Source organism: Lethenteron reissneri, chromosome 56 (assembly GCF_015708825.2).
Source record: "Lethenteron reissneri isolate LAM-NWPU_2019-01 chromosome 56, ASM1570882v1, whole genome shotgun sequence".
NCBI classification, from domain to species: domain Eukaryota; kingdom Metazoa; phylum Chordata; class Hyperoartia; order Petromyzontiformes; family Petromyzontidae; genus Lethenteron; species Lethenteron reissneri.
In genome coordinates, this window is record NC_083834.1 from 3,670,508 (window position 1) to 3,685,249 (window position 14,742).

The 14,742-nt window shown below is 50.0% G+C and overlaps 2 protein-coding genes across 2 annotated transcripts in view; one reads left to right on the forward strand and one right to left on the reverse strand.

Annotated features, from left to right (window-relative positions):
* Window positions 1-14,742, forward strand: part of LOC133356988 (kelch-like protein 32) — a 38,239-nt gene that overhangs the window by 19,790 nt on the left and 3,707 nt on the right. The window lies entirely within an intron of this gene.
* The window catches only part of LOC133356984 (protein MMS22-like), a 38,568-nt gene that overhangs the window by 1,829 nt on the left and 21,997 nt on the right, over window positions 1-14,742 (reverse strand). The window contains exon 4 of the mRNA XM_061574721.1: window positions 7,891-8,049. Within this exon, the coding sequence (XP_061430705.1) occupies window positions 7,891-8,049 (159 nt within the window). The remainder of the gene's footprint in view (window positions 1-7,890; window positions 8,050-14,742) is intronic.

Sequence of the window (14,742 nt, forward strand, 5' to 3'; positions counted from 1 at the left end):
GGATTAGATGTTACTATCCTTTGTGCAAGCACTTCCAAGAGTTAATGAACAGTGAGCCTGGTGAAATTTGGGGAGCGCATCGTCAGTAGTGACCCTTTGGTTCCTAGGGTGTTTCGGCCTTTCATACTATACACCCTCCCCAAAAGTGGCCAGCGACAGGGTGATCAATCCTACGCTTGCGTCCCATTCCCAATTAGTCATAGGAGTTGCCTTGTTGTTGGTAGCCAACAACAAGGCAACACTCACTCACCTAGCAACTCACTAAGGATTTACCCATGTACTCACCTACTCTCCCCCCACAGACCCATCCACTCAGCTATCCACTCACTCATGAACCTATACACTCACTCACAGACTTATCCACTAACTCACGGACCCATCCACTCACTCACCTAGCAACTCACTAAGGAGTTACCCATGTACTCACCTACTCTCCCCCACAGACCCATCCACTCACTCATGAACCTATACACTCACTCACAGACTCATCCACTAACTCACGGACCCATCCACTCATGAACCTATCCACTCACTCAGATACCCATCAACTCACTCACAAAGTCATCCAGTAACTCACCTACCAACTCACTAAGGAGTTACCCATGCACTCACCTACTCTCCCCCACAGACCCAACCACTCACCCATCCACTCACTCATGAACCTATACACTCACTCACAGACTCGTCCACTAACTCACGTACCCATCCACTCACTCACCTAGCAATTCACTAAGGAGTTACCCACTCGCCTACTCTCCCCCACAGACCCATTCACTCAGCTATCCACTCATGAACCTAAACACTCACTGACAGACTCATCCACTAACTCACGGACCCATCCACTCACTCACCTAGCAACTCACTCACGAGTACCCATGTACTCACCTACTCTCCCCCACAGACCCATCCACTCACCTATCCACTCACTCATTAACCTAAACACTCACTCACAGACTCATCCACTAGCCCACAGACCCATCCACTCACTCATGAAGCTATACACTCACTCACAAAGTCATCCAGTAACTCACCTACCAACTCACTCATGAGTACCCACTCACCTACTCTCCCCCACAGACCCATTCACTCAGCTATCCACTCACTCATGAACCTATCCACTCACTCAGATACCCATCAACTCACTCATAAAGTCATCCAGTAACTCACCTACCAACTCACTCATGAGTACCCACTCACCTACTCTCCCCCACAGACCCATCCACTCACCTATTCACTCACTCATGAACCTATCCACTCACTCAGATACCCATCAACTCACTCACAAAGTCATCCAGTAACTCACCTACCAACTCACTCATGAGTACCCACTAACCTACTCTCCCCCACAGACCCATCCACTCACCTATTCACTCACTCATGAACCTATCCACTCACTCAGATACACATTAACTCACTCATAAAGTCATCCAGTAACTCACCTACCAACTCACTCATGAGTACCCACTAACCTACTCTGCCCCACAGACCCATCCACTCACCTATCCACTCACTCATGAACCTAAACACTCGCTCACAGACTCGTCCACTAACTCACGGACACATCCATTCACTGATGAACCTATCCACTCACTCAGATACCCATCAACTCACTCACAGAGTCATCCAGTAACTCACCTACCAACTCACTCATGAGTACCCACTCACCTACTCTCCCCCACAGACCCATTCACTCAGCTATCCACTCACTCATGAACCTATTCACTCACTCAGATACCCATCAACTCACTCATAAAGTCATCCAGTAACTCACCTACCAACTCACTCATGAGTACCCACTCACCTACTCTCCCCCACAGACCCATCCACTCACCTATCCACTCACTCATGAACCTAAACACTCGCTCACAGACTCGTCCACTAACTCACGGACCCATCCATTCACTGATGAACCTATCCACTCACTCAGATACCCATCAACTCACTCACAGAGTCATCCAGTAACTCACCTACCAACTCACTCATGAGTAACCACTCACCTACTCTCCCCCACAGACCCATCCACTCACCTATTCACTCACTCATGAACCTATCCACTCACTCAGATACCCATCAACTCACTCACAAAGTCATCCAGTAACTCACCTACCAACTCACTCATGAGTACCCACTAACCTACTCTCCCCCACAGACCCATCCACTCACCTATCCACTCACTCATTAACCTAAACACTCGCTCACAGACTCGTCCACTAACTCACGGACCCATCCATTCACTGATGAACCTATCCACTCACTCAGATACCCATCAACTCACTCACAGAGTCATCCAGTAACTCACCTACCAACTCACTCATGAGTAACCACTCACCTACTCTCCCCCACAGACCCATCCACTCACCTATTCACTCACTCATGAACCTATCCACTCACTCAGATACCCATCAACTCACTCACAAAGTCATCCAGTAACTCACCTTCCAACTCACTCATGAGTACCCACTAACCTACTCTCCCCCCACAGACCCATCCACTCACCCATCCACTCACTCAGACACCCACCCACCCACTCACAGGCGCACTCACCCACTCAGTCACTCGCCCACCCACCGACGCACCCACAATCACCCACAGACAACACCCGGGACACTGGACTGATACAAGCGCGATAAGAGCAGACAGGGGGGCATTACCTGCTGCAACGTGACACCAACATTAACCAATTTCTCAAATGACCCGTCTCCCACCGCCTCTCTCTTTCCCTCTCTCTCTGAGAGAGAGAAAGACCCACAATGAGGTGGAGGAGGAGGCTCATGTCTTGAGGCTCTTGTAAAACCACTGCACTCATCCCTTCCCGAGTGCCCTGCTCACTATCACTCCCCATTGAGCGTCTTGACGGGAGGGATCACTCTCTCGCTCGCCGGCAGAGAGCCACGGACACAGACATCGATTCTTAAACACTCGGGGGGGGGGGGGGGGGGGTGGCGTGGAGTGGGGGGGGGAACAAAAAAAACTGGCAGCAAACAAAAAAAGGGACCCCCCCCCCCCACACACAGGATCCGATGTCGGGTGTCCAGGCGAGGGAGAATTGAAAAAAAAATTAGAAAGTTTAAAAAATACGGACGGGCGGGCGGGCTTGTCCGTGAGCGTGGGTGGGTGGGTGGGTACGGCACACGAGGGGGTGGGGGGGGGGGGGGTAGCACCACGCCCGGCCGCCTTTGTCTCCCCAGTGCCGATGTTTACACACCGCACCGGGTACTCATTTAAGGCCGAGTCGACCTAGGGGAGGACCGGTTTCAGGTAATCGTCACTGGTGTTGGCCGTGAGCGGGAATCGAACTCGGGTGGCCAAGTTCGTAGCGCAGCGTAGCGCTAGCCACGACACTACCGCTCCCCACCCACCCACACAAAGATAAAGACAAAGATCCCCGTATAGCCTTCACAGACTGTAGGGGCAAGTGCTGTTAGCGAGCACCTATGAAGGCCGGCACGGCACACGAGGGGGTGGGTGGCCAACACCACGCCCGGCCGCCTTTGTCTCCCCAGTGGCAATGTTTACACATCGCACCAAGTACTCATTTGAGGCTGAGTCGACCTAGGGGAGGCCCAGGACCGGTTTCAGGTAATCGTCACGGTGTTGGCCGTGAGTGGGAATCGAACTCGGGTGGCCAGGTTCGTAGCTTAGCGTGCTAACCGCTGCACTACCGCTCCCCACCCACACACATAGTCACGTAACAAATATCCCCGTATAGCCTTTTACAGACTCCATACCGTAAGTAAACTTAATTTGGAGCTTTCGTGACTGCAGGAATTACTCTTTGGTTCTTTCGGTAAAGTGACGTATAAAGAGAAAATAATAAATTAAATACTAGCATACGACGTTTCGATTGCAACACAAGCAATCATCATTAGGTATAAATGAAATAGAAACACAAATCTAGTAGAGTTAGAAATGTAATGTAATATACAACAGAGAGTCGGATAACATAACAGTCAACACCCTACCTGGTTGATTACGTTCTTCCTGAGAATGCAAAATTTGAGAGAGAGATAAAACACAGAACCAGAGACATATAGACAGACATATAAGCAGACAGATATCACAGAGATACATAGAGAGAGACACGTACATAGGCACACAGAGAAACCACGCCTCTGTGTCGAGGCCTGGTTGATTACGTTACTGTAAGTGTTTTGGGGTAAGTTCTCGTGAATATAAATGTGTCGTTAAGCCCGCCACCACCACCCGACACAGACAATTAGTCAAGGTTGTGTCACGTAAACAGAACGTGGCCAATTCGTTATTCGTAAAGTACACCGGTGTGTTGGGAGAGCAAATCCACAACATTTACAAATCCACAACGTTTTACAGACTGTTGGGGCAAGTGCTGTTAGCGAGTAGCAGCACCTATGAAGGCCAGCACGGCACACGAGGTGGGGGGGTGAGTGGGTGACCAGCGCAACGCCCGGCTGCCTTTGACTTCCCCGTTACTGATGTTCATACACTGCACCAGGTACTATTTTAAGGCTGAGTCGGCATAGGGGAGGCCCAGGACCGGTTCATTTAATCGTCACTGGTGTTAGCCGTGAGCGGAAATCAAATTCGTATGAGTCTGTGTGCACGCCACGCTTAGAGCATGAGCTGACCACTAGGGCTGTACTTACAACATACACACGTGGTTTTGTGTAGATGTATATACAGTCGTATGCAACACACGTATATACATACACACCACTAGTGCTGCTCAAGTAGGGTTTTTGCTGCATAATTGGTGACCACGTGAAAAATCTATTGAGGCCGGCACGGCACACGAAGGGGTGGGTGGCCAGCACCACGCCCGACCTCCTTTGTCTCCCCAGTAGCGATGTTTACACACCGCTCCAGGTACTCGTTTGAGGCCGAGTCGACCTAGGGGAGCCCGAGGAACGGTTTTAGGTAATCGGCCATCGGTGTTGGCCGTGAGCGGGAATCGAACTCTGATCGCCGGGTTCGTAGCGCAGCGTAGCGCTAACCACGACGCCACCGTTCCCACTGGACACACAGACAGACACACACAGCACACAGCACACACCCTAATTGACCCACCGAGCCCCAGATCTCACGTCCCCCCGGACTAAAAGCCACCGTCGCTTGGCTCTATCGCTCGCTCGCATCTCGACAAGCGCTCGCAACGATGGCGACCAAGGCGGTCGTGGCGCGGCGTGAGAGACGCGGACGGACACACGCACAGACGCACGGACGGACAGGTGAGATCGCCCACGCGACCCCCACTGACTCTCCCACCGAGGTCGACGTGTCTACATCGCCGCCCCCCGCCGCACACAATCCGCACGTTGTGTGCGGCAGCGAGACGTGGGAAGACGTGGGGGGGGGGGGGTCAGGGTTGTGGGGGTGACCGCCGCAGAGAGATAGGAGATCGTCTTGAGAGAAGGATAATGTTCAGCGAGCATCTTTGTGAATCGGCGGTCGTTAAAGAGAGGGGGTCTTGTGTGTATTTGTGTGTGTGTATGTGTGTGTATTTGTGTGTGTGTATGTGTGTGTATGTGTGTGTGTATGTGTGTGTATGTGTGTGTATTTGTGTGTGTGTATGTGTGTGTGTGTATTTGTGTGTGTATGTGTGTGTATGTGTGTGTATGTGTGTGTGTATGTGTGTGTGTATGTGAGTGTGTATGTGTATGTATATGTGTGTGTATGTGTGTATGTGTGTGTGTATGTATGTGTGTGTGTATGTATGTGTGTGTGTATGTGTGTATGTGTGTGTGTATGTATATGTGTGTGTATGTGTGTATGTGTGTGTGTATGTATGTGTGTGCGCGCGTTCGCACGCGCACGTGTGTGTGTGAAGGGAGTGGTAGTGTAGCGGTTAGCGCGCTGCACTACGAACCTGGCGACCCGGGTTCGATTCCCGCTCTCGGCCAACACCAGTGACGATTATCTGAACCGGTCCTGGGCCTCCCCTAGGTCGACTCAGCCTCAAATGAGTACCTGGTGCGGTGTGTAAACATCGCCGCTAGGGAGACAAAGGCAGCCGGGCGTGGTGTTGGCCACCCACCCCCTCGTGTGCCGTGCCGGCCTTCATAGATGCTCGCTAACAGCACTTGCCCCAACAGTCTGTTCAGGCTACACGGTAGATCTTTGTCTTTGTGTGCGTGCATGAGGGTGTCTGTGTTTGCATGTCTGTTTGTGTTGGCATGTGTGTGTCTGCCTGTATGTTCACGTGTGTTTTGTGTCTATGCATCTGTGTGAGTGTGCGTGTGTGTATGTGTCTTTGTGTACGCGAGTTAGGGTCTGTGTGTGCATGTGTGTGTCTGTGTGTTCGCGTCACTGTGCCGATGCGAAAATTCTGACATGGATGCTGATGCTGCTGATGAAGATGATGCTGCTGATGACGATGATGCTGCTGATGCTGCTGATGACGATGATGCTGCTGATGACGATGATGCTGCTGATGACGATGATGCTGCTGATGACGATGATGCTGCTGATGACGATGATGACGATGATGCTGCTGATGACGATGATGCTGCTGATGACGATGATGCTGCTGCTGATGACGATGATGACGATGATGCTGCTGATGACGATGATGCTGCTGATGACGATGATGATGCTGCTGATGACGATGATGCTGCTGATGACGATGATGCTGCTGATGACGATGATGACGATGATGCCTGCTGATGACGATGATGCTGCTGATGACGATGATGACGATGATGACGATGATGCTGCTGATGACGATGATGCTGCTGATGACGATGATGCTGCTAATGACGATGATGACGATGATGCTGCTGATGACGATGATGCTGCTGATGACGATGATGACGATGATGCTGCTGATGACGATGATGCTGCTGATGACGATGATGCTGCTAATGACGATGATGACGATGATGCTGCTGATGACGATGATGCTGCTGATGACGATGATGACGATGATGCTGCTGATGACGATGATGCTGCTAATGACGATGATGACGATGATGCTGCTGATGACGATGATGCTGCTGATGACGATGATGACGATGATGCTGCTAATGACGATGATGCTGCTGATGCTGCTGATGACGATGATGCTGCTAATGACGATGATGACGATGATGATGCTGCTGATGACGATGATGCTGCTGATGACGATGATGCTGCTGATGATGCTGCTGATGACGATGATGCTGCTGATGACGATGATGCTGCTGATGACGATGATGCTGCTGATGACGATGATGCTGCTGGTGCAGATTACCCCTAAGACTAATCCTCCTGACGTTGATGCTGCTGCTTGACATTTCTACTCTATCTTCTTGGTTCTTTCGGTAAAGTCACGTAGAAGGGAAATAATAAAAGAATAAAAATAAAACATTATAAAATACTTTACCGAAAGAACCAAGAAGATGAATCCCTGAAGTCACGAAAGCTTTAAATCGAAATATTACTACTCTACTGATGCTACTGCTGATGATGATGCCTGACACTCCTCTACTTTTTTTTCGATTTAAAGCTTTCGTGACTGCAGGGATTCATCTTCTTGGTTCTTTCGGTAAAGTCACGTAGAAGGGAAGTAATAAAATAATGATAAAAAAAATAATAATAATTCTCACGACGTTTCGGCCACAACGCAAGCAGCCGTCCTCAGGTGAAGACCAGGTCTGTCGCTCCAAGCTTGGTGTTGTTTCATTCAGACGCTGTCTCCCCGACAGACCTGGTCTTCACCTGAGGACGGCTGCTTGCGTTGTGGCCGAAACATCGCGAGAATGATTTTATTATGTTTAATTTTTATTATTTTATTACTTCCCTTCTACGCGACTTTACCGAAAGAACCAAGAAGATGACTCCTCTACTTATGACGATGACTCCGCTCAACAGCACAATTACAATAACGACGACGATGATGACGATGACGACGACGTATAGACAAACGCTTCGCCTCACCTGACCGACAGCTCGCGACCCAGTCCCGACTTGCGTTCGCTCTCCCTCAGGATCTCCGCCACCGTGGGCAAGGCCTCCTTCAGAAGGGCAGGGCTCAGGGCATGCAGGGCACCGAGAGCGGCCACGGGCTGCAGAGACATGCCCTCCCTCAGAAACTCGCTGTGGGCACACGGACAAAAGGGGCACACGGGATACGGGAGGAAAACAACATTTCAGGACGTACATCAAAGCCGTTACCATTCCGGATGATGTACACGTACATCACCAATTTTATAGACTCACACAGAGACCCATAGACTCACACAGAGACCCATAGACTCACGCAGAGACCCATAGACTCACACAGAGACTCATAGACTCGCACAGAGACCCATAGACTCACACAGAGACCCATAGACTCACGCAGAGACCCATATACTCACGCAGAAACCCATAGACTCACACAGAGACTCATAGACTCACACAGAGACCCATAGACTCACGCAGAGACCCATAGACTCACGCAGAGACCCATAAACTCACGCAGAGACCCATAGACTCACACAGATACCCACAGACTCACACAGATACCTTACGGACTCACACAGAGACCCATAGATCTGCCCTGGCAGTCTCCCTCAATCTGCTCTGAAGATGTCATCCGAACAGCTGTTCCTCCTACAGACACCATCTCGCGAAGTGAATTGAGTTCCTGGAACTTCTTTCGCGCCGTACGTAGCCAACCGCGCTAATTGGAAGACCTTGGGGAGGGGCGCAGGACCACCGCTTCAGATTACACTGGTCAACACACTTTTTCTGGCATGAGGTATTCCAACGATTTTAAGGTAATTTTGGGGTGCTGATTCCAAATCTGGCATCAGTTTCTGTCTATCACATCAGGTTTTCGAGATATCAAATATTGCATTTTCAATAAAAACTGCAGAAGAAAAATATTCAATAAATGTGGATATCTACATAAAATGATATTATAAACGCACTATCCTAAAAGTACAGCACCATATTTTAACACTAAAGCAGTCACTGACTCGCAAACAACTTGCAATCATAAGTGACGGAGTTAATTTCGGGTAAAATCAATTAAAATGGGGTATGCCGATAGCATAAAAATGAGATGTGATAGAGCAAATCTGAGATCAGATTTGGAATCGGCACCCTAAAATTAGTCTAGAACAGCTGCAAAAGTCCAGGCCAGCAAAACATGTTTTTTTTTGTTGTACGCCTTCTGGTGTCATCTGGTCCAACACCAATGGAGACTAGGCTCTAAGAAAAGCTGTCTCGGGTGTGGACCAATCAACTTCAAGGGTAGTGCATATCATTATCATTATCAGAGTTGTTTCTTTTTGTTTGCATTTTGACTACTTGTGTTGTGGTTATTGCAAACATGATGCCTTGTATAAAGGTGTCACTTTTGTACCAGTTTAAAGGGTAAAAACCTACTATGTTTTTGTTGTTGTTGATCAGTGTTATAATTATCGTCACAGGCGTCGGTGGGCCAAAACCCGGGGAATCGAACTCGGCTCGCCTGGTTTGTAGCGCAGCGCGCGAACCGATGCGTCGGTGAAACTTGTACATGAAGGGGTTACACTTTGACGAGTTGAATTAACACGGAGTGTGTAAACACATTCGATTGGCCATGATCTGTGGATGATTTGGGTTCCCACCAGCAGTGATTTAATTGTGTATGCATGGACGTGCACAAGTCGTGTTAATGCACGGATGCATTAGTAACTAATTCTGTCTCGAGTCTCCACACACACACACTCTCTCTCGCTCCCCCCCATATCTCACACACAAAAAACAAACAAAGACAAAGATCCCCGGTATCGCCTTTTAACACTGTTGGGGCAAGTGCTGTTAGCGAGTAGCAGCACCTATGAAGGCCGGCACGGCACACGAGGGGGTCGGTGGCCAGCACCACGCCCGACCTCCTTTGTCTCCCCAGTAGCGATGTTTACACACCGCACCAGGTATTCATTTAAGGCCGAATCGATCTAGGGGAGGCCCAACAGCGGCAGCGCAGTGGTTAGCGCGCGCTGCGCTAAGAACCCAATAACGGTGACGAATACTTGAACCAATCCTGGGCCTCCGCTAGGTCGACTCAGCCTTAAGTGAGTACCTGGGGTGCAGTGCGTAAGCATCGGCACTTGGGAGACAAAGGCGGCCGGGCGTGGTGGTGGTGGTGGACACCCACCCCATCATATGCCACAGTGGTGGCCTTCATAGGTGGTGAAACTCGCCAACAGCACTGGCTGCCAGTGCTGTTAGCGAGGGGTCTCGGTCTCTACACAGTAAAACCTTGGATTGCGAGTAACTCGGTCTGCGAGTGTTTTGCAAGACGAGCAATTTTTTTTCTAATAAATATTAATTTGATAAACGAGCGAGGTCTTGCAACACGAGTAGTACGTGTCTATGCTTTGTCTGCGCCGGTGGCCGATTACCTAAAACCGGTCCTGGGTCTCCCCTAGGTCGACTCAGCCTCAAACGAGTACCTGGCGCGGTGTGTAAACATCGCCACTGGGGGAGACAAAGGCGGCGGGGTGTGGTTTCTCGCCACCCACCCCCTCGTGTGCCGTGCCAGCTTTTATAGGTGCTACTCGCTAACAGCACTTGCCCCAACAGTCTGTTCAGGCTATACGGGGGATCTTTAGTCTTTTTGTTGTACGGATCTCTAAATCTGAGTACGTCTGCGTACACGTGTGGGCATAGCGGAGAAGTACTGTTGGTCCCTCGCGAGATTGAGGGGGTCGTGTACGTGCGTGAGTGCATACACAAACACAGACACGTTTATACGCTGAACTTCTTTCGCATCGCACATAGCCAACCGTGCTAATTGGAGGTGCGCTATGTCTGAGTGTTTATAGGTATTCATACGAGACAAGCCACAACACGTTGAGCTATCGTTTGTGAGTGCCCAGGTCGCCACTGACAAAGAACTACACAGCTCGATGGGGCCTTTACCTGGTGAAAATAAAACAATTGTTGAGTTTTTAGTTGGCGCTAACCAGAGGTCGCAAACGGGTTTTGATTCCTTACCCGTACCCGTACCCGGCTGCACCAGGGTCGAAAACGGATACTCGTACCCTACCCGATACCCGGCTACCCGTATCCGGCCGGGTATCGGGTAGGGTACGGGTATCGGGTACCCGATTGCGAGCTCTGGGATGAAGCCATGTTGCAGGCGCGGGTGGGTTGATTCTAGGAACTTGAATTGTGAGAAGAGACAAGACGTTGGGAAATGAGTGAAACACGGTTACTCACCAGTGACTCACGGCCTACCCGTACCCGGCCGCACCAGGGTCGAAAACGGGTACCCGTACCCGGCCGGGTACGGGTAGCCGGGTATCGAGTAGGGTACGGGTATCGGGTACCCGGTTGCGACCTCTGGCGCTAACCATACCACCCCCTCGTGTGCCATGCCGACCTTCATAGCCGCCGCTTTCGCTGAAAAGAACTTGCCCCAGCTGTCTGTTGAAGGCTATATGGGGGATCTGTCCGTGTACTAGCATGGGTCTATGCACTAATGGGGAGCCGTAGTGTAGCGGTCAGCGCGCTGCGCTACGAACCCGGCGACCCGGGTTCGATTCCCGCTCACGGCCAAAACCAGCGGCGATGATCTGAACCGGTCCTGGGCCTCCCCTAGGTCGACTCAGCCTCCAACGAGTACTGGGTGCGGTGCGTAAACGTCGCCACTAGGGAGACAAAGGCGGCCGGGCGTGGTGCTGGCCACCCACCCCCTCGTGTGCCACAGTGCCGGCCTTCAGCGGTGCTGCTCGCTAACAGCACTTGCCCCAGCAGTCTGTTCAGGCTACACGGGGGGTCTTTGTCTACGAGTGTGTACGAGTGTGAGCGTAGCAGGGTTAGAGTGTTGGCCCCCGCGGGGGAGAGAGGGGGGGCTGGGGGCGAGAGGGGGGGGCTGGGGGCGGGGGAGAGGCGAGGGGGGGGGGTGTGTGCGGCCCACAGAACACGTCTTCCGTCATCACCGCACATCCGCTCCCCCCCCCCACCGAGCACCCTCGGACAAAGCCCGTCGACATCGGGACGTCACATCGACAACTCCCGTACATTGATAAGTACACGCCGATACGTTGCACGTACACAGAGATATTTACACGAGTATATACACACACACACAGAGCGCAAGGCATATCGACACAGCAGAGGTCGCAAACGGGTTTTGATTCCTTACCCGTACCCGTACCCGGCCGCACCAGGGTCGCAAATGGGTACCCGTACCCGGCTGGATACGGGTACCCGTTCCCTACCCGTACCCTACCCGAAATGAGTGACAAACGGTTACTCACCGGTGACTCACGGCCTACCCGTACCCGGCCGCACCAGGGTGGCAAACGGGTACCTGTACCTGGCCAGATACGGGTAGCCGGGTATCGGGTAGGGTACGGGTATCGGGTACCCGGTTGCGACCTCTGCTACACAGGGACACACAGACAACTCTCGTACGTATAAACGTACACGCAGATACAACAACCACCATTCGCCACTCAGTGGCGGTGACGTCACCACACGACGCCTGTGCCAGGCCATGTGCACGTTGAGGCCACGTGAAGTGTCGAACGCCCGCTGGCAGGAGGTCACGGGGCAGACCCAGGTGGTGCCACGGGTCGACTGAGATGACTGACATGACTGGCTGATGCACCAGATACATTGCATGTACACACAGACATATTCACACAAGTATATATACACACACAAAGCACCCTCGCACATATACGTACAGATGTCCGCAGGCAAGTAAATACATTGCATGTACAGATAGAGATATTAATGTAAGTATATATATACAAAAGACAAAGATCCCCCGTATGGCCTTAACAGGCTGTTGGGGCAAGTGCTGTTGGCGGGCACCTATGAAGGCTGGAACGGCACACGAGGGGGTGGGTGGCCAGCACCACGCCCGACCGCCTTTGTCTCCCCAGTGGCTATGTTCACTACGCACCGCACCAGGTACTCATTTGAGGCCGAGTCTACCAAATTTGACGTATTCCAAAGCGGTTGTATACCGAGGTACAACTGTACAACGATCTACAACTCGCCCAACCGGCGATGGATATCCATTGTAATTTATATGCATTCATTAATCCCCCCACCTCGCCTTCGCACAAGAAGGGCTCACAAGTGACGTCATCACGTCTACCCCTCTATCTAAGGAACGAAACGGGAGGATGTTTTCACAAATCTGGCTGTCCGCCTGAGGAAGCTAGCTGCAATTAGTGGCGAAACGTCGTACTGGGATTGTAAATGTTGTGGCTTGGCTCTCCGACACACAACCGGTGTGCTGTACTAGTACGCTACACTATACACTACTATAACCCTACACTACTATACACTACACTATACACTACTATACCTCTACACTACTATACACTACAATACCACTACACTACTATACACTACACTATAAACTATTATATGACACTATACACTACTATACCCCTACACTACTATACACTAGACTATACACTAGTGCTGTACTAGTACACTACACTATACACTACAATACCCCTACACTACTATACACTACACTATACACTACTATACCACTACACTATATACTACTATACCCCTACACTACTATACACTACACTATACACTACTATACCACTACACTACTATACACTACACTACTATACACTACACTATACACTACTATACACTACACTATACACTACTATACACTACACTATACACTAGTGCTGTACTAGTACACTACACTATACACTACTATACCCCTACACTACTATACACTACGATAACCCTACACTACTATACACTACGATAACCCTACACTACTATACACTACGATAACCCTACACTACTATACACTACACTATACACTAGTGCTGTACCAGTACACTACACTATACACTACACTAATAACTACATTATACACTACTATACCACTACGCTACTATACACTACACTATACACTAGTGCTGTACTAGTATACTACACTATACACTACTATACACTGCACTATACACTACTATACACTACACTATACACTAGTGCTGTACCAGTACACTACACTATACACTACTATAACCCTACACTACTATACACTACACTATACACTAGTGCTGTACTAGTATACTACACTATACACTACACTATACACTACACTATACACTACTATAACCCTACACTACTATACACTACACTATACACTACACAATACACTAGTGGTGTATTAGTGACGAATTGGCCACGTTCTGTTAACGTCACAACCCTCACTAGTTGGCTGTGTCGGGTGGTGGAGGGTTTAACGACACATTTATACATTTACGCGATCTAACCCAAAAAAACTCTATTGTGGATGATATTAAACTGATGACCAGTTTTGCCACGACCTGTCCCACAACACAAACATTATCTCTCTCTCTCTCCTGGGTTCATTGAAACCCACGTATAGTTGGTCATCGATCAGCCGGCTGCTGCTTCCAACATTGCACCGGACGATCGCTGCAAAGTATGATCTTGTGTTTTGATTTAGTGCGCTGATCTTAAAGGTGCATTGAAAAATGTTGATACTCCGACTGATGCTCCTGCTGCTGTTGTGGAGTGACTCATGCAGCCAGCTATGGCTGCAGAGTTTGGTAGTACGTGTTGTTTATGCCGTTTATTGTGAAAATTCGGTCACAGTTCCTGTGATCACTGTTTCATTGCTTTTATGGCTTTATTTTGGTGATTTTTGAAAAGTTTTTTGGTTTGGCCATGTTTGTTGAAGTACAGAGTTAGACTGATGGCCTTAATCTAAGTGGTCTTGTGGTTGTTGTTGTTGGTTGTTTGACTTGCATCCCACTGGGATTTGTGCACAGCGTTGGTGCTTTTTCTGCA